Source organism: Mandrillus leucophaeus, unplaced genomic scaffold, assembly GCF_000951045.1.
Source record: "Mandrillus leucophaeus isolate KB7577 unplaced genomic scaffold, Mleu.le_1.0 Scaffold198, whole genome shotgun sequence".
Lineage (NCBI taxonomy): Eukaryota > Metazoa > Chordata > Mammalia > Primates > Cercopithecidae > Mandrillus > Mandrillus leucophaeus.
In genome coordinates, this window is record NW_012102009.1 from 3122520 (window position 1) to 3142846 (window position 20327).

The window sequence follows — 20327 nt, forward strand, 5'->3', positions numbered from 1 at the left end:
CTAATTTTTTTGTATTTTTAGTAGAGACGGGGTTTCACTGTGTTAGCCAGGATGGTCTCGATCTTCTGACCTCATGATCCGCCCACCTCGGCCTCCCAAAATGCTGGAATTACAGGCATGAACCACCGCGCCCGGCTTTTTAAGATTCTTTAGGGTTTTCTATGTACACAGTATCTTCTGCAAAAAAAAACCCCACAGTTTTACTTTCCTTTGCAACTTGATTCCTTGTGTTTCTTTTCCTCATCGTACTGTACTGACTAAGCTATGGCAGAAGATTTAACAATGTTAGCCTCTGAATGGGTGAGATTATAGGTGTTTTAAGATTTTTCTTCTTTTTGTTGGTATACATTTTCTAATATTTCTTTAACAAACATATATTGCTTTTACAATAAAATATTTTTCAAAAAAGAGTAAGTATGAAGAAAGGAAAACATGCAGAATACATTTAAGTTTAAAAAGCAGAATATAAATTCATTGAAGAGTTTTGATCCTGTAAAATATTTATATAAGGGACAAATACTTGAATGGATTATAGGACAGTGGAGATCCTTGATTTTTTATAATAGTGATTAGTATTATTACAGATATTGACAGGAACAAAAATATTTAAGTGTAATTATTTTTTACCCTGTTTTTATCTCTTTCTTCCTAGGAAATTCTTTTGTCTTGTTTTGCTTAGCTACTGAACTATTGTGCTAAACAGAAAATGGTCAAAATATTATTTTGAAGCATCACAGAGAGGGCTGCAGATGACTTAAGAAAGTACGGTGGCTCACGCCTGTTATCCCAGCACTTTGGGAGGCCGAGGCAGGTGGATCATGAGGTCAGGAGTTCCAAACCAGCCTGGCCGTCATAGTGAAACCTTGTTTCTACTAAAAATACAAAAAATTAGCCAGGCGTGGTGGTGGGCACCTGTAGTCCCAGCTACTCAGGAGGCTGAGGCAGGAGAATCGCTTGAACCTGGGAGGCAGAGATTGTAGTGAGCCGAGATTGCACCATTGCACTCCAGCCTGGGTGACAGAGCAAGATTCCGTCTCAAAAAAAAAAAAAAGAAAAAGAAAAAGGAAGTACATTGTGCTACCGGGCATGGTAGCTCACACCTGTTATCCCAGCAATTTGGGAAGCAAAGGCAGGCAGAGTGTTTGAACCCAGAAGTTTGAGACCAGCCTGGGCAACGTGTCATAATGCTGGCTCTACTAAAAATACAAAAAATTAGGTGGGCGTGGTGGCATGTGCCTGTAATCCCAGCTACTTGGGGATACTGAGGCGGGGCGATCCTCTGAGCCTGGGAGGTCGAGGCTGCAGTGAGCTATGATCGTGTCACTGCACTCCAGCAATTGGGGAGGGAATAGGAAGAAAGTTATTAGTGCTTAGAGGTCTGAGACTAGGAAAAGAGATGAGTAAAAATGATTTTTAGGGTTTATTATATATGCTGCTATTATGAATAGGAAAAAAGTTATTAGTGCTTAGAGGTCTGAGACTAGGAAAAGAGATGAGTAAAAATGATTTTTAGGATTTATTATATATGCTGCTATTATGGAAGGAGAAAATTGCTTTCTCAAAAATGTTTTTGTTCCTATGTTTTCATGGCATTTTGAAGTGTGTGTTTGTTTCTTTTGGCTGTGATAACATGCTGAGCCTGGTTGGATGTATTGCTGTTGCAACTTTATCTTCTTGGTCTGTGAGGATGTGACATTTGTAATTTTGATTATTTGCAAACAATTCAGTGGTTCATGATTGGTGTAATTGGAAATATAATTATCAACTCTGATACCAGTATGCAGGAGTATGTCACTTGGCCATTGAGGGAACTAAGTTAACATGCAAGCATGTTAATCATTATTACTTAGACAAGTTAGGCAGCAATTTTCATAAATTTTCAAAAAACCAATAGCGCCTTTATTTTTGTGTAGAAAATAGCTATTGAGTGTAAGAGAGCCAAATTCTATTATTGCTGGAGAGGTATGAGGTATTGTGGTATGAGGATATGCACAGGACACAACAAGCTCTCAATGAAAATTGATTGAGGAGTCTTGCTGTGTCACCCAGGCTGGAGTGCAATGGCGTGATCTCTGCTGTCCGCAACCTCTGCCTCCCGGGTTGAAGCAATTCTTCTGCCTCAGCCTAACAAGCAGCTGGTACTACAAGCACGCACCACCACGCCAAGCTAATTTTTGTGTTATTAATAAAGACGGGTTTTCACCACGTTGGCCAGGCTGGTCTGGAACTCCTGAGCTTAGGTGATCCACCTGCTTCAGCCTCCCAAATTGCTAGGATTACAGGCATGAGCCACCGTCCCCGGCCTGACATTCCTATATTTCTGATTCTGGGAATTTTCAAGTCTCTAAGTATATCACATAAAAGACTGTGATATTAATTCTGGGGAACCTGCTGACTGAAAAGATTATTGAATTAGATATCAAAAGATGAGCATTTTAATCCCAATTATGCCACCTACTAGCTAGATGGCCTTGATTAAATTACCTTACATTTCTGAACTTCATACTCCTTTTGTAAAGGGGAATAAGAACTTTGGATCTGCCAGACTGCTAATTATATGGTGCAGATTGTACTCTAGTGAAGGGTAGCCATCTGGTTAAGGGAAGGGAGGGTATGGCTGAAATCCGGGGTACTCTGTGCAACAAGCTGTGTACCTTAGCATGGGGTGTGCCTAGAGAAGGCATGCCTTTTTCAATCTCTCACAGAGGCCCATCTGTTCACCAAGTAGTGCACAGTAGCTCTGCAGCTTCTTGGGGGCGACGGGGGCCGGGGGTGAGACCCTATTAATTTGCTCAAAGATGCTGTATAGACCATGGTGGATCTGGGCTGGGCGCGGTGGCTCATGCCTGTAATCCCAGCACTTTGGGAGGTCAAGGCGGGTAGATACCTGAGGTCAGGAGTTTGAGACAACATGGTGAAACCCAGTCTCTACTAAAAATATAAAAATTAGCCAGGTGTGGTGATTCACGCCTGTAATCCCAGCTATGCAGGAGGCTGAGGTTCACTTGAACCCTGGAGGCAGAGGTTGCAGTGAGCCAAGATCGTGCCACTGCACTGCAGCCTGAGCGACAGAGATAGACTCCATCTCAAAAAAAAAAAAAAAAGACAATGGTGGATCTGGCTATGCCTGCCTCACAGGATTGTTATGGAGAACAATGAGATTTGTGTTAAAGTACTTTGAAAAGTATAATGTAACACAAATATAATGTCTTATTTACTGTTCATCTGTGGTTTATTTTAGGGTAGATACAACAAGAATTGAATACTCCATTCCTTTAAGAGAAAACTGGGCACTACCATATTTTGCATGCCAAATTGCTGCACTTACAGGCTATTTAAAAAGCAACTTAAATACTTATGGAGAGGTAAGATACAAATCTGTTTTATCCATTGCAGCTAATTCTAATGTATTGCAAATGTGGTACATAATAGCAAATAAATTTTAGTCCTAGTAAGAATTAAATAATATTTAATGAAGCCTGGTTACTACATATTAAAAGGTATAGTTAGGTAGTTTTCTTACAACACTGTTACTCTGTAATCTGATTAACAGTCAACAAGGAGAAAGGAGATGTTTTATTATTTTAATATAGTTAACTTGACAAATATATGAAGAATCTCTTATTTTGAAAATCTGTTCCACTGTTATTTTATCACTTCTTGGACTTCTGGGAACATTGATGGCCTTCAATCGTCATGATTTAAAGATATATTAAACAAGATGTAGAGTGACCGCAAATGACAGCAGTGTTAACTTGGATGGCAGCCCTGCATATTCTGTTTCTTCTCATGTTTTCTGTGACTGAGGTATAGGTAGGTTGGTAAAAATTTCAGGAGACTTTCCCTGGTAGTTTAGATTCTTACATTGTTATTGTTATTGTTGTTGCCACAGCCCTTTTGGCAGTTAGAAAAAGCCTGCAGAGTCTGTCTCAGGATAATGATTTTAGGCCAGGCGCTGTGGCTCATGCCTATAATCCCAGCACTGTGGGAGGCTGAGGTAGGCAGATCACTTAAGGTCAGGAGTTTGTGACCAGCCTGGCCAACATGGTGAAACTTCGTCTCTAATAAAAATTCAAAAATTAGCCAGGTGTGATGGCACACACCTGTAATCCCAGCTACTTGGGAGGCTGAGGTGGAAGGATCGCTTGAAACTGGGAGGCGAAGGTTGCAGTGAGCTGAGATCGCACCACTGCCTTATAGCCTGGGCGAGTGAGACCCTGCCTCCAGAAAGAAAAAGAATAATTATTTAAAATGCATAAAATGATTATAGAGGCAACCAGTTATATTGAAATTGACTGAATTGTAACAGTCCTTTGATAGTCTTCTTATTTGGGGTTAAGAATTCCTGGCTAGAAAAAGAGAGCAGAGATTATTAAACCTGGTTGTCCAGGAAACAGGATGTACTTATGGGTCCTTTATAAAAATCTCTGAAAAAATGTACTATTGTTTTCTCCTTTCAGTGGTGACAAATGTCCTGAGCATAGCAAACTTTATTATTTCATTTTTATAACTAGCATTTCCTTTTTTGTGTATAAAATAACATGAACACATTTCAGCTTTGTGGTCTTCCTTTATGTTGTATTTGTATAAAGATCTTTCTGCGCAAGAGTATATTTTCTTTTTTTTTTTTTTAGACAGTCTTACTATCTGTCACCCAGGCTGGAGTGTAATGGCGTGATCTCTGCTCACTGCAACCTCTGCCTCCCAGGCTCAAGTGATTCTCCTGCCTTAGCCTCTTGTGTAGCTGGGATTACAGGTGCCCAGCACCATGCCCAGCTAATTTTTGTATTTTTAATAGAGACGGGGTTTCACTATGTTGGCCAGGCTGGCCTCGAACTCCTGACCTCAAATGATCTGCCCTCCTTGGCCTCCCAAAGTGCTGGGACTATAGCTATGAGCCACTGCACCTGGCCAAGAATATATTTTCTTTAATAGTCAGAGAGTCTATGATTGAATATTTTCCTGTTTGATTGTATAGCTGTCTCTTAGAGAAGAATAGTGCTTCAATTGTTAAGTAAAAGAGTTTAGCATAGGCCGGGTGTGGTGGCTCACGCCTATAATATTACCCAGCGCTTTGGGAGGCTGAGGCAGGCGGATCCCCTGAGGTCAGGAGTTCGAGACCAGCCTGGCCAACATGGCGAAACCTGTCTCTATTAAAAATACAAAAATTAGCTGGGTGTGGTGGTGCACAGCTGTACTCCCAGCTAGTTGGGAGGCTGAGGTGGGAGAATCGCTTGAACCCAGAGTTGGGGGTTGCAGTGAGCTGAGATCATGCCACTGCACTCCAAGCTGGGTAACAGAGTAAGACTCTGTCTCTAAAAAAAAAAAAAAAGAGTTTGGTATAGCAGAATGAACTGCCTAAGTTTCTTTATATTTACCTTTTTGTTTGTTTCTTTGAGACATGGACTCGCTCTGTCACCCAGGCTGGAGTGCAGTGGCATGATCTAGGTTTACTACATTTTTGACCCATCACCCATCTTCCCCCAATAATATCTTGCATGACCTTAATACCTTGTCAAAGTCAAGAAATTGATATTGATATAATACTGTTAATTCAGGCACTGACTTTCTTAACATTTCACCAGGTTTTACATGTACTGCTTTTGTGGAAAGTGGGTGTATAGTCATATTAGTTGTTATCACATGTATACATTTGAGTAACCGTCATCATAATCAAGACATAGAACTCTTCTCTCACCACTAAGAAACTCTTGTGTACGTTAATAATCACATCCTTCCTCTAACCCAAACCTCTGGCAACCACTGATCTCTTCTCTATCACTATAGTTTTGTCACCTTGAAAGGTTATATAAATGGAATCAAATCATGTAGTATGTAACCTTTTAAGATTAGCTTTTTTCACTCAGCCTAATAATGCCCTTGACATCCATGTGAGTTATTACGTGTGAATACTTTGCTCCTTGCCATCACTGAGCAGTATTTTAGCAACATGTTTTTTTTTTTTTTTTTTTTTGTTTTGTTTTTTTTTTGAGAGGGGGAGTCTCTTGCTCTGTTGCCCAGGCTGGAGTGCAGTGGGACAATCTCAGCTCACTGCAACCTCCGCCTCCTGGGTTCAAGCGATTATCATGCATCAGCCCCCCTAGCAGCTGGGACTACAGACGCACATCACTACACCCAGCTAATTTTTATATTTTTAGTAGAGACGGAGTTTCACCATGTTGGCCAGGCTGGTCTCGAACTCCTGGCCTCAAGTGATCCACCTGCCTTGACCTCACAGAGTGTGTCCGGAGTTGGTTCTTTCCAGTGGGTTGGTGGTCTGGCTGACTTCAAGAATGAAGTCCCGGACTGTCGGGGTGAGTGTTACAGCTTTTAAAGATGGCATGGACCCAAAGAGTGAGTGGTAGCAAGGTTTATTGTGAAGAGCGAAAGAACAAAGCTTCCACAGCATGGAAGGGTACCCAAGCAGGTTGCCACTGCTGACTGGGGTGGCCAGCTTTTATTCCCTTATTTGTCCCCTGTCATGTTCTGTTTTTGTCCTATCAGAGTGCCCATTTTTCAATCCCCCCTGCGATTGGCTACTTTTAGGATCCTTCTGATTGGTGCATTTTACAGAGCGCTGATTGGTGCACTTTACAGAGCGCCGATTGGTGCATTTTACAGAGCACTGATTGGTGCGTTTTACAGAGCACTGATTGGTGCATTTTACAATCCTCTTGCTAGCTACAGAGCACTGGTTGGTGTGGTTTTACAGAGTGCTGATTGGTGCATTTTACAGTCCTAGCTACAGAGTGCTGATTGGTGTGTTTTACAATCCTCTTGTAAGACAGAAAAGTTCTCCAAGTCCCCACTGGACCCAGGAAGTCCAGCTGGCTTCACCTCTCAAAAGTGTTGAGACTATTGGTGTGAGCCACTGTGCTCAGCTTACATGTATTTTTTTTTTTTTTTTTTTTGAGATGGAGTTTCGCTCTTGTTCCCCAGGCTGGAGTGCAATGGTGCGATCTCGGCTCAACACAACTTCTGCTTCCCTGGTTCCAGCAATTCTCCTGCCTCAGCCTCCCAAGTAGCTGGGATTACAGGCCTGCTGCACCATGCCCAGCTAATTTTGTATTTTTAGTAGAGACGGGGTTTCTCCATGTTGGTCAGGTTAGTCTCGAACTCCCGACCTCAGGTGATCCGCCTGCCTCGGCCTCCCAAAGTACTGGGATTACAGGTGTGAGTCACCGTGCCCAGCCCATATACTTTTAAAAAATCACGTATTTTGCATTTTGCTTCCCATTGTTGAGGCTAAGTTTCGTCGTCCCAGTTGCCTTAGGATATCCAAGTTCAGTTCAGTCTTTTGTGCAGTTATCTGGAGTCATTAAGAAACATTTGTGGTTGATTATTGAAACCTGTTTGATGTATCACATAAATCCTATGTGTAAAAAGTTCACACTACAGGCACAGTGAAAGTGAAGCCCTGTGAGACACTGCAAGCAAGGTCGGGGTAGGCAAGACTGCACAGAACCTTGAAAATGCTCAGGGAAAGAAATAACTTTGATAACTCTACAGGTTGTGTTTGATACATAGTTCTCTCTTTAAGACATTTTTACTGTGTGCTCTTAGAGTAGTTTGAGAGTCAACCTTTGGAATTAACAATTTGTTTTAGTATGTTGTAGCTTTCCCCCAGAATCTCAGAATTAATCTCCAAATGCCCGGTACGTTAATTAGGCTGGGTCTAGATTTGAGCCTTCATTGCTTTCTGGAATTGGTTTCTCTGGGAATGATGGTGTCAGGTCTGGTTATTACAGTTCTGATTGTTCCACATTAGAAGGCTTCCAGAACCCTTGCCCTGCGCATAGCTATGGTGACAGGAAGAGCAGAAGCTTATGTTAGAGCCCTTCTGTGCTTTGCAGTTGGTGTTATTTGCCCAACAGGTGGAAGTTTGCCATTTCTTACATTTGGTTCTCTGGTCTTAATCTAATTCAGGATGCTGGAAAATTATTTTATCTGCTGAAGGCTGAGGTTATTTCTGACTCTGGAATTTATCCTTGAGTGTAGTCAGCTGAGTATGAAAGACTTAGTTTTAGAGAGCACAGTTCTTAGGTTTCTTGACTGACCTTTATTGTCCTTCTCCTTCACTGTTCTTATCTGAACAAGGTCATTTGACACTACAGCCAGTGGAGGGATCCAGAGTTTAAAAGTAGGTCCATGGAAGAAGGAGAGGCTGTTGTTGAATATGTTATGGGATTTGTCACAGACTTGGTAACTTGCTAAGGGATCACATGGGAGATGACATTTTGAAGGACAGAATTGACCTAGGCAGATTTTCGGCAAGGGCAGTGACATCCCTTGTGTTTAGTATTTAGCAGAGGAAAAGAGCTGAAAGTTTAATATGGCTGACAGTACAGGCGTTGGGGAAAGATAACACTTCTGTTGACAGGAAATGAAAAAAGCAAAGACATAGGCTGTGAAATAGGCTGAGACGTAAACAGACTATTTAAATGAAGTTTTTAAGAAAATAAGTTTGAACCATGATGAATACCAACATTTAAGTTATTTGGACAGAGAAAAGTTAACATAAATTGTTAACCAAGTATAAAGTCATTAACTTGCTAAATGAAAGGGTAATAAGAGCCTGAAAGTTTCATAGAGATCACAACTATAGAAAGCGGCTACCACCACTAGGACTGAGGGAACAAAGGGAAAATTAGGAAATTATTAAAACTTGAAGCACCATGGAATTGAAATATTATTTTCAAAGCAAAAGGAGTTGCTTCCACAATAACAAAAGCTCACCAGCCAGGTCTAGTAAACGCCACCACTTTCTTATATTTATTGCTTTACTTCTTTTGGGATGAAAGAAAATTATATTGAATTTTCTTTTTCTTCCCCTTTGTCTTCCTGAAATTCTCAATGTGATGTTGAACATTGAAGGACAAGTGGTTGATTTCTCTCAAGTGCCTTATTTGAGCTCTTGTTGTTTTTGTAAGGATTTAATAATAATTATGTGATTTAAAAACAAAGTTTCAATAATTATATAGCTTAAAGTTGAACGAGTAACAGAGCTGCAACTTTGAGGTAACAGTCTCATAGTCTTTTATCGTAATAAAGCTATTGATATTTAGTTTCTTTCATTTGTTTTCCCTAGAGGTTTTGCTACTTGTTGATGAGTGCTTCAACTTACACATTTATGATGATGTGGGAGTATAGCCATTATCTCCTGTTTCTTCAAGCAATATCTCTATTCCTGCTAGATATCTTTTCACTGAAGCAAAATGACAAGGTATTATGGCATTTTGAAATGATGATTTTAAATCCAGAGAATGAATGTATTTATAGCATTGTATCTTAAAACCTCTCTTTTCTTCATCCATACACTCCTATGGTTCAGAACCCCAATGCGTACAACATTTAAGTTATTTGGACAAAGAGAAGTTAACATAAATTGTTAATCAAGTATAAAGTCATTAACTTGCTAAATGAAAGGGTAATAGAGCCTGAAAGTTTCATAGAGATCGCAACACAGAAAGCAGTTAACTGCTAGGGAAAAATATGAAATTATTAAAACGTAGAAATATAGAACAGGACCTCACAGAGCTGATACTCAGACTTTTGAGCTCAGAAATACCAGCTTTGCTCAAAAGTAGGGCCCTTCAGAATTGGGACCCAGGCCTCTGAGGATGTGGCAGTGTCTGACTGGTCTTGGGTTTCTTGGGCTGGAAGATGTGATGAAGCTAGTTCTTGAAGTGTTGGGAAAACTGCAGCTGCATTCAGTGCTTCCATAGGAAGTAATTGCTCTGTTGGGTTGAAGAAGCATCCTTGAGGTGAGATCACAGGACCCTCAAGTCATCAGGAAGCAAGAGGAAGGAGCAGGCTCCTTCCTCCTCCAGGCTTGCACTTTCCCTCTAGCATTTCCTATTGGCAGAGCTTCATAGGGAACCGACAGGAAAAGCAGAAATGTAGATTGCAGAGTCCTAGGCCCAGCATTGCCAGGCAAAGGATAGAAAGGGGAGTTTGGAACTAAGAGAATTATTTGGTAACTGGCACACTTCTGTAGAACCAGAACCCAAATCAAAAATAGAACATAAGCCAGGTGTGGTGGCACATGCGTGTAGTCCCAGCTACTCGGGAGGCCAAGGCAGGAGGATTGCTTAAGCCCAGGAGTTCAAATCCAGCCTGGGCAACACAGTGAGACCCTATCTGTACAAAAAATTTTTTTAAATTAGCTGTGTGAGGTGGGGGCTGAGGCGGGAGGATCACTTGACCAGCCTGAGCAACATGGTGAGACGCCACCTCTAAAAAAATTTAAAAAGGGAATAGATCATTACAAACACCCAGAAGTCTCCATCATGCTCTCTCTCCCAGTCATTACTTCAACCCCCAAGGGTAACTACTGTTCTGACTTGTTATCGTGAGGTATCTTTTTGGTTTTTTTTGAGATGGAGTCTCACTCTGTCGTCCAGGCTAGAGTGCGGTGGCTCAATCTCAGCTCACTGCAACCTCCACCTCCTGGCTTCAAGCGATTCTCCTGCCTTAGCCTTCCAAGTAGCTGGGATTACAGGCGCTTGCCACCACACCCAGCTAGTTTTTGTATTTTTAGTAGAGATGGGATTTCACCATGTTAGCCAAACTGGTCTCGAACTCCTGACCTTTTGATCCACCTGCCTCAGCCTCCCAAAGTGTTGGAATTACAGGCATGAGCTACCGCACCTGACCGAGGTATCTTTTTTTTTTTTTTTTAAGTGGCTCTGGCTATTGACTGATTTTTTTTCTTTTTGTTTTTTATTTTATTTTAATTTATTTATTTTTACTTTTTTGGAGACAGGGTCTCACTCTGTCACCCAGGCTGGAGTGCAGTGGCTCAATCATGGTTCACTGCAACCTCTGCCTCCCAGGCTCAAGCGATCCTTCTACCTCAGCCTCCTGAGTAGCTGAGACTACAAGTGCGTGCCACCATGCCCGTCTGATTTTTCTTTTTTCTTTTTCTTTTTTTGAGACAGTCTTGCTCCGTCACCCAGGCTGGAGTGCAATGGTGCGATTTTGGCTCACTGCAACTTCCATCTACCGGGTTAAGCAATTCTCTTGCCTCAGCCTCCCGAGTAGCTGGGATTACAAGCTCTCGCCACCATGCCCAGCTAATATTTTTTGTTTTTAATAGAGACGGGTTTCACAATGTTGGCCAGACTTGTTTCGAACTCCTGACCTCAAGTGATCTACCCACCTTGGCCTCCCAAAGTGCTGGGATTTCAGATGTGAGCCACCATGCCCGGCCAACATTAAAAATATTGATTGAACATTTGCATAATACTTTCCTAAATTATAGTAGAGCATTTACTGTATAATTATAGTTAAATCTAAATAAAACAAATGAAAACATGTGTGATAAAATATAACTTATTCTCACTTATTTTATTTTTGTCACAACAGGTTTATGAAGTTTATAAAATCTACATATTTTCCCTCTTTCTGGGATATTTACTGCAATTTGAGAATCCAGCTTTGTTGGTATCTCCTTTACTAAGTTTAGTAGCAGCCTTAATGCTTGCTAAGTGCCTTCAGGTAATTAGAACTGTCTTTTTATTGTTCTTATTTTAATTAATTTTTTTTGAGATGGAGTCTTGCTCTGTTGCCCAGGCTGGAGTACATCTCAGCTCACTGCAACCTCTGCCTCCTGGGTTCAAGTGATTCTCCTGCCTCAGCCTCCCAAGTAGCTGGGATTAGAAGCATGTGCCACCCCACCCAGCTAATTCTTGTATTTTTAGTAGAGACCGGGTTTCACCATGTTGGCCAGGCTGGTGTCAAACTCCTGACCTCAAGTGATCCCCCCTCCTTGGCCTCCCAAAGTGCTGAGATTACAGGCTTGAGCCACCGTGCTCAGCCATTCTTATGATTACTTTTTAAATTGTTAATTTTTTAACACCTCACTTCTTTATTCATATGCTTTTTCCTCCACAGCTGAATGTGAAGAAAGGAAGTTTTGTAGCTAAAATAATAAAAGTGATTAATTTTTACTTGGTGTGTACTCTGACAATAACATTGAATATTATAATGAAGGTAAGTAACTCTCTGGGATTCATATAGTAAAACAAAATGAATAATGAAGTATATTGGACTAAATTTTAATGAGAATAATGAGGTAGCACAGTAATAGAGTTTGAGCAGTATAATTTTGAGTTAAACAATAATCATAACTAGCATATTGGGTGAGAAAGTAGGATTCTGATTCTTTTCTGTATATAGTTAAAAAGAAAAAGGGAATGCATATTTTTTATTAAGTTAAAAATGTCACCATATGGAATAAAGTGAGACAAATGAAAAGTGTTTAGAAGAGTGGGTGAGTTACTTGAGCCTGGTGGGATAAGGTTGAAATGTTCTTGATCACCTGAGGTTAGGAGTTTGAGACCAGGTTGGCCAACATGGTAAAACCTCATCTCTACTAAAAATACAAAAAATTAGGTGAGCGTGGTGGTACGTGTCTGTAATCCCAGCTACTCAGGAGGCTGAGGCAGGAGAATCACTTGAACCTGGGAGGCAGAGGTTGCGGTGAGCCAAGATCATGCCATTGCACTCCAGCCTGGGCAACAAGAATGAAACTCTGTCTCAAAAAAAAAAAAAGAAAAGAAAAAAAGAAATGTTCTTAGTACCCCATTGTAGTTTATGCTTCAACATAAGGTCATGGTATTGATTTATGTCAGTAAATCTCCTTGCTTCATAGTCGTACCATATATTATTTATTCATATTTTTGTTTTGTAGTCTTGTTGTGTTTTCTGTCTCTAGTATTGGGGAAAGCATGTGCTTGTAAGCATAGCTAATATTTCTTTGTTTAACTGGTGTTTTTCTCTTCTAGATGTTTGTCCCACACAAAGAAAATGGGCACATGCTGAAATTCCTTGAAGTAAAATTTGGACTAAATATGACTAAGTAAGTTTTAGATTATGTAAGTTTACCTAAATTGATACCACTTAGACAATAAAGATAAAAAAACTTCAATGGCCGGGCATAGTGGCTCACATCTGTAATGCTAGCACTTTGGGAGGCTGAGGCGGGTAGTTCATGACTGCTTGGGCAACATGGCAAAACCCTGTCTCTACAAAAAAACCAACCAAAAAAAAAAAAAAAATTAGCTGGGTGTGGTGGTGCATGCCTTGGTCCCAGTTATTTAGGAAGCTGAGGTAGGAGGACCACCTGAGCCTGGGAGGTGGAGGTCGTAGTGAGCCAAGATCGTGCCAGTGCACCCCAGCCCAGGCGACAGTGAGACCCTGTCTTAAAAAAGAAAAGAAAAAAAAACCTTAGAATGTGTTTACCACATTGTTAAACTTTAACATTTTGTTCTAAACCCAATGATTTAAGTAGACATTCTCAATCCATCAGTGAGCACTCCTGAACATCACTCCATCTCTAACATCCTTCCCCACGGCTAGGGATTGAGGATAGGAGTTTAGAGATGGATGAGAAATGAGGACGCAGATAAACATATATATATAACCAGGAGTCTTGTTGATCATACTTAGGGCCAAAAAATGTTTATCCTGATTCATACTGCTCAAAAGGTTTACATTTCAAATGTTATGATTTATCTTAATAAGTAGGTATCTCTTTTTTAAGTGGGTCCTAGTTGAGTTACACCTGTCAATATAGAGTAGGTCTATCCAATAATAATATGTGAACCACTTATGTAATTGTAATTTTCTAGTAGCCGTATTTTTAAAAATACAAAGAAGCAAGTGAAATTAATTTTAACATATTTTCTCTAATATATAAAAATAATTTGTAAACAATGTAAAAATTATTAAGGATATATTTTGTTTTTCAAATCATTATTTTGCTCTTCTTTTCTTTGAAATCCTGGGTGTATTTTGTACTTAAAGTATGTCTCAATTTGAATTGGCCACATTTCAGCTGTTTAAAAACCTCATGTCTCTAGTAGCTACCATATTTGACAATGCATTTGTAGAGGTTAGCCAGCTGAATTGTTTGTTGTCTTCTAGATAAAGATAGAAACCAAAATTCCCTAAAAACTATATTGGGCTTTAGAGATGGTCATGTTACTTGGCAATAAAAAGCAGCAGTTTTACATTCATTAGAGAGGTTTTAGTGAGAGCACATGCTTTGTTTACTAATACGTTACTATTATCGTCATTTATAAAGGATAGTACCTTGCTATTATAAGTAAACGGGTTTAGGAAATGTGGTTTTTCTTAGTTTTTACTGATATTAAAAAAAATACTTCTGTGTTCAGTAGTTTAAAACGTCTGTGAATTTAATATCATGCTTTTTGTCTTCTATAGGAATTTTACAATGAATTGGCTCCTCTGTCAAGAATCCCTGCAGGCACCATCTCAAGATTTTTTTCTGCGATTGACACAGTCTTCTTTATTACCTTTCTATATCCTGGTGTTAATTATTTGTTTTCTTTCTATGTTGCAAGTTATTTTTAGGAGGATTAAGTAAGTACCTATGAGAATCAATCATATTACGAACATACATTATGGAAATGTATGAAATACTTATTTTTAATATTCTTCCAATATTTTTATATTTGTTTTAGAGCTTCTAATTCCATTCTCTTTTCATTGACATGGAAAATATCATTATAAGATGTGTTGGCCAGGTGAGACGGCTCACACCTGTAATCCCAACACTTTGGCAGGCCAAAGCTGGCAGATCACAAGGTCGGGAGTTTGAGACCAATCAGGCCAATATGGTGAAACCCCATCTCTACTAAAAGTACAAAAATTAGCTGGATGTGATGGCGCTCACTGTTAATCCTAGCTACTCGGGAGGCTGAGGCAGGTGAATCGCTTGAACCCGGAAGGCAGAGGTTGTGGTAAGCCGAGATTGCACCACTGCACTCCAGCCTGGGCAACAGAGTGAGACTCCCTGTCAAAAAAAAAAAAAAAAAGGTTGTGTTGACCAGAAAAATTTAAACTTAGTTTTTTGTTTTGTTTTGTTTTTTGTTTTTGTCTTTTTTTTTGAGACAGAGTCTCACTCTTGTTGCCCAGGCTGGAGTGCAGTCGCACAATGTTGGCTCTGTGCAACCTCTGCCTCCCGGGTTCAAGCAATTCTCCTACCTTAGCCTGGGTTCAAGCGATTCTCCTATCTCAGCCTCCCGAGTAGCTGGGATTACAGGCATGCGCTGCCACGCCCAGCTAATTTTGTATTTTATCCATGTTGGTCAGGTTGGTCTCAAACTCCCGACCTCAGGTGATCCACCCGCCTCGGCCTCCCAAAGTGCTGGGATTACAGGCATGAGCCACCGTGCTCAGCCCTAAACTTAGAGACTTAATATATAACTGAAGTTTAAATAATCAGTTAAACTTTTACAGACCAATTCACTAATTTGTACAAATTTTTACTTAAGAATAATTTATTCTATTTAACTTAAATGAAGTTAGCAGTATAAGTAGTTTTAAATTACAAAGTTTGAGGCCAGGGGCAGTGGCTTATGCCTATAATTCCAACAATCTGAGAGGCTGACACAGGATTGCTTGATGCCAGGAGTTCAAGACCAGCCTGGGCAACATAGTGAGACCCCCATCTCTTAAAGAAAAAGAAAAAAAAAAAAAGCTATAAAGTTTGACTAACCTTTGATGTTTTTATCATGTTTGAAAAGACAGAGATTGTGTATAATTTCTTAATTTTAAGAATTTATTCAAATTATGATTTAACTATATTAATTTAGCAATTGCTAGTTGATTCATAATTGATCTTGGAAGAAGAACCTACAAATCTTTATTATTATTTTCTTTTTTTTGAGACGGAGTCTTACTCTGTCACTCAGGCTGGAGTGCAGTGGCACGATCTTGGCTCACTGCAACCTCCACCTCCCAGATTCAAGCGATTCTCCTGCCTCAACCTCCAGAGTAGCTGAGATTTCAAGCATGCACCACCACGGCTGGCTAATTTTTGTATTTTAGTAGAAACGGGGTTTCATCATGTTGGCCAGGCCGGTCTCGAACTCTTGACCTCAAGTGTCCTCCCACTTTGGCCTCCCAAAGTTCTGGGATTACAGGCGTGAGTCACTGCTCCTAGCCCTTTTTTATTTTTCTGAAAATTCATGTTTAGTCTTCATAGAGTTTGTTGTCTTCAGGTTCTAAAAGCCATTTGCAGAAACGTAGTATATATGTTAGGTATTTAACTAGTACAATATACTTTCAAATTTTAAAGATCACCTATATTTTTTGTTATGTTGAAATATAAAATTTTAGGTATGTACTTCAAAGATGATAAACAATGTATCTTTGGTTTTTTACAAATATATTTTCAAAGTATTAAAAAATACATTTTCTTTTTGTAGTGGTAAGTCCCTGAAGGAAACTGTTACTCTTGAAGATGGACGAATTGGAGAAAGACCAGAAATAATTTATCATGTAATTCACACTATTTTATTGGGTTCTCTTGCAATGGTTATAGAAGGGTAAGTGTACTTTATTTGATCCCTTTGTTTTTACAAAGATTGTTGGCCGAGAGCAGTGACTCACACCTGTAATCCCAGTACTTTGGGAGGCCAAGGCAGGCAGCTCACCTGAGGTCAGGAGTTTGAGACCAGTGTGACTAACATGGTGAGACTCCGTCTCTACTAAAAATACAAAAATTAGCTGGGTGTGGTGGTGTGCGCCTGTAGTCCCAGCTACTGGGGAGGCTGAGGTGGCAGGGTCTGTCGAACCTGGGAGGTACAGGTTGCAATGAGCCGAGATTGCGCCACTGCACTCTAGCCTGAGCAACAGAGCGAGACCCCGTCTCAAAAAAAAAAAAAGTAAAAAAACCCACAAAGATTGTCTTTTTTTTTTTTTTTTTTAGAATCTCGTTCTGTCACCCAGGCTGCAGTGCAGTAGCGCAATCTCAGCTCACTGCAACCTCCGCCTCCCAGGTTCAAGCAATTTTGTCTCAGCCTCCTCAGTAGCTGGGATTACAGGCGTACAGCACCATGCCCGGCTAATTTATTTGTATTTTTAGTAGTGACAGGGTTTCACCACATTGGTCAGGCTGGTCTTGAACTCCTCACCTCATGATCTGCCCGCCTTGGCTTCCCAAAGTGTTGGGATTACAAGTGTGAGCCACCATGCCCAGCAAAGATTGTCTTTTTTAATGATAATAAGTAGATACATCCAATAATACATTTATAAAACTTTATAAAAACTCAAAACCTATAAACTTTCTTAATTTATCTGGAGTTTACAAAGATGTTTATAGTATAATGAACTGACATTTACTTATTCATTCATTTGTTAAAAAACTATTGAACATATTCCAAGTTCTAGGCATTGTGCTAGGTGCTAAAGTTACCTCAATAAGCCCAATAGTGGAACAGACAGTCTCTAACCTTATTTAACTTATGACCTAATGGAGATGACAGATGTCAATCATAAAAAAATAAAATTACAACTTTGGTAAGTGAAGGAGATGTACATGGTGCTATAAGAACATATAAAACAGAATTTGACTTAAAGAGATCAGAAAGGTTCCCTAAGGAAAAAGTGCCTGAGACCTGAAGGGTGAGTAGGAGTGGACTAGGTGACCCAAAGAGGCAAGAGTACTGCAGGTAGAGGGAACGGCATATGCCCAGGCCTGGGCAGAAAGAATCATGGCACATTGTTGGCGGGAGGAAAAGGAGCTCAGTCTGGCTGTAGTACAGGGAGCTTGTGGTAGGCTTTTATCCTTTCCTTACCTCATTTATTTTATTGTCTTTCAATGGCAAATGAACTTTTACAAAATATATGTAGGGCCCCATTTAATGTTCAATAAGGTAGAATTTTTGTATTTCACTTGCTTGATCATTTTAGTGTTCTGTATACCTTAAATTTGTTAAGGCAAAATAGGTATTCACATATTAATATTTAGATAAGTTATGTAATAATTGTTTAGGGAGTTTGAATCCTTGAAACATGTCTTGCACTATTTATTTTTAAGTATTTAGTTTTTAAACTTCCCTTCCTGCTTCTGTAGAAAATCGTGCCATCTTGTTAATAAACTTTATTAAAATGTATTCATTCAGCAGAAGTTTTTGGTTTTTTCATACTCTTCTAGCAATAGTGGGAGATACAGAAATACACATGATAGGATCCCCCTTCCTCAGAAGCACACAGTCTAGGAAGGTAAATGCAATGGTCAGAAATTCCCAAGACCATCCTTACTTCTGTCACCAACTGCAAGTTTGAGAGTCCTCCAAACTACCCTCAGGCTTGATTTTAAAAAGTCATTATACTCGAGTTACAGTTTGTTACAGTGAAAGGACACAGATTAAAATCAGCAGAGGAAAGAGACCCATAGGACAAGGTCCAGGAGACATCAAAGCACAGAACTACCATTTGTTCCCTCCCAGTGGAATCATGCAGACAGTACCTGTTTTCCTCTCAGAAACGATGTGTGACAGTACACATGGAGTACTGTCAATCAGGGAAGCTCACCCATGCTTTGAATTTAGGGTTTGTACTGGGGCTCAGTCATATATATGTGGTTGACCACCTGTGTGGCTGACATTAGTCTTCAGCCCTTCAGAAGTTGAACTGACACCACATGGCCCAAGGCTCCCACCGTAAATCACACTGTTAGCATAGACTCTTATGCATGACCTAAAGGACCCAGGCAAACGAAGATGCTCTTATCAGGCAAGAGGTTACCACCTAGAAGTTGAGGGCAAAGGCCAAATCTCTTTTTAAGCAAGGTTAATCCTTTACTGTACAATAAATAAGATGCATGGGAATACATTTCATAAAAGGCAATATAGGAGGCCGGGCACAGTGACTCACGCCTGTAATCCTAGCATTTTGGGAGCCTGAGGCAAGCGGATCACTTGAGGTCAGGAGTTCGAAACCAGCCTGGCCAACATGGTGAAACCCCGTCTCTATTAAAAATACAAAAAAATTAGCTGGGTGTGGTGGTAGGCACCTGTAATCTCAGCTACTCAGGAGACTAAGGCAGGATAATCACTTGAACCCAGGAGGCGGAGGTTGCAGTGGGCCAAGATTGTGCCACTGCACTCTAGCCTGGGCAGCAGGGCAAGACTCCGTATCAGAAAACAACAACAACAACAACAACAAAAGGCAATATATGAAACCCTTTGCATATTAAAGTTAATTATTCTTAAGTTGTAATTCATATAGGAGCATCTTTCTTTAATAGATGAAAGAAGAAAATGTTACCATCTTTAGAAGTTTGGAGCTTTAAATTCTTCAATTAGGTTACTTGTATAGAAACTGAATGTTTAATAGCATTGAAGATAATTATGTTTAAGTTTTTGTTTTTTGTTTTTGTTTTTTGAGACAGAGTCTTTGTCGCCCAGGCTGGATTGTAGTGGCACAATCTCAGCTCACTGCAACCTCTGCCTCCCAGTTCAAGTGATTCTCCTTCCTCAGCCTCCCAAGTAGCTGGGTACGGGCATGCGCCACCAAGCCCAGCTAATTTTGTATTTTGAGTAGAGATGGGGTTTCTTCATGTTAGTCAGGGTGGTCTTGAACTCTTGATCTCAGGTGATCCGCCTGACTCAGCCTCCCAAAGTGCTAGGATTACAGGCATAAGCAGGTGCGCCTGGCCTTGTTTTTGTGTTTTTGAGAGATAGGCTGGGCGTGGTGGCTCACGCCTATAATCCCAGCACTTTGGAAGATGGAGGACGATGATCACTTGAGCCCGGGAGTTTGAAACCAATCTGGGCAACATGGCAAGACCCCATCTCTACAAAAAAAAAAAAGCGCCAGGCATGGTGGCATACGTCTGTGGTCCCAGCCACTATGGAGGCTGAGGTGGATGGATTGCTTCAGCCTTGGAGTTCAAGGCCACAGTGAGTCATGATCATGCCACTGCACTCCAGTCTGGGCGACAGAGTGAGGCCGCGTCTTCAGTTAAAAAAAAGAAAAAAAGACAGGGTCTCATTCTGTCGCCCAGACTGGAGTACAGGGGTGCCATCACAGCTCACTGTGCTCTTGAACTCCCAGGCTCAAGCAGTGCTCCCACGATATCCTCCCAACTAGATGGGACCACAGGCTGGTGTCACCATGCCTGGCTAATATTTTTTAAAGTTTTTGTAGAGATGAGGTCTCACCATGTTGCCCAGGCTGGTCTTGAACTCCTGGGCTCAAGCCATCCTCCCATCTCAACCTCCCAAAGTGTTGGGATTATAGGCGTGAGCCCCTGTACCCAGCCACATTTAAGTTTTTTTTAAATTATGATAAAAAAGTACATAACATAAAATCTACTATCTTAATGTTTTTTAAGTATACAATTCAGCGGTGTTTAGTATATTCACACATTGTTGTACAACAGATCTGCACATTTTCATCTTGTAAATCTAAAACTGTATATCGATGAACAACTCTCATTTTTTTCCCTACCCTCAACCTCTAATAATCACCATTTTACTTTCCATTTCTTTCTTTTTTTTTTTTTTTTT

At 40.3% G+C, this 20327-nt stretch overlaps 1 protein-coding gene across 1 annotated transcript in view; it reads left to right on the plus strand.

The window, feature by feature from the left end:
• The window catches only part of DPY19L4 (dpy-19-like 4 (C. elegans)), a 92407-nt gene that overhangs the window by 57362 nt on the left and 14718 nt on the right, over positions 1–20327 (plus strand). The window contains exons 7-13 of the mRNA XM_011978683.1: positions 3242–3365; positions 9089–9223; positions 11368–11499; positions 11896–11994; positions 12789–12862; positions 14230–14388; positions 16239–16358. Coding sequence (XP_011834073.1) covers positions 3242–3365; positions 9089–9223; positions 11368–11499; positions 11896–11994; positions 12789–12862; positions 14230–14388; positions 16239–16358 — 843 coding nt within the window. The remainder of the gene's footprint in view (positions 1–3241; positions 3366–9088; positions 9224–11367; positions 11500–11895; positions 11995–12788; positions 12863–14229; positions 14389–16238; positions 16359–20327) is intronic.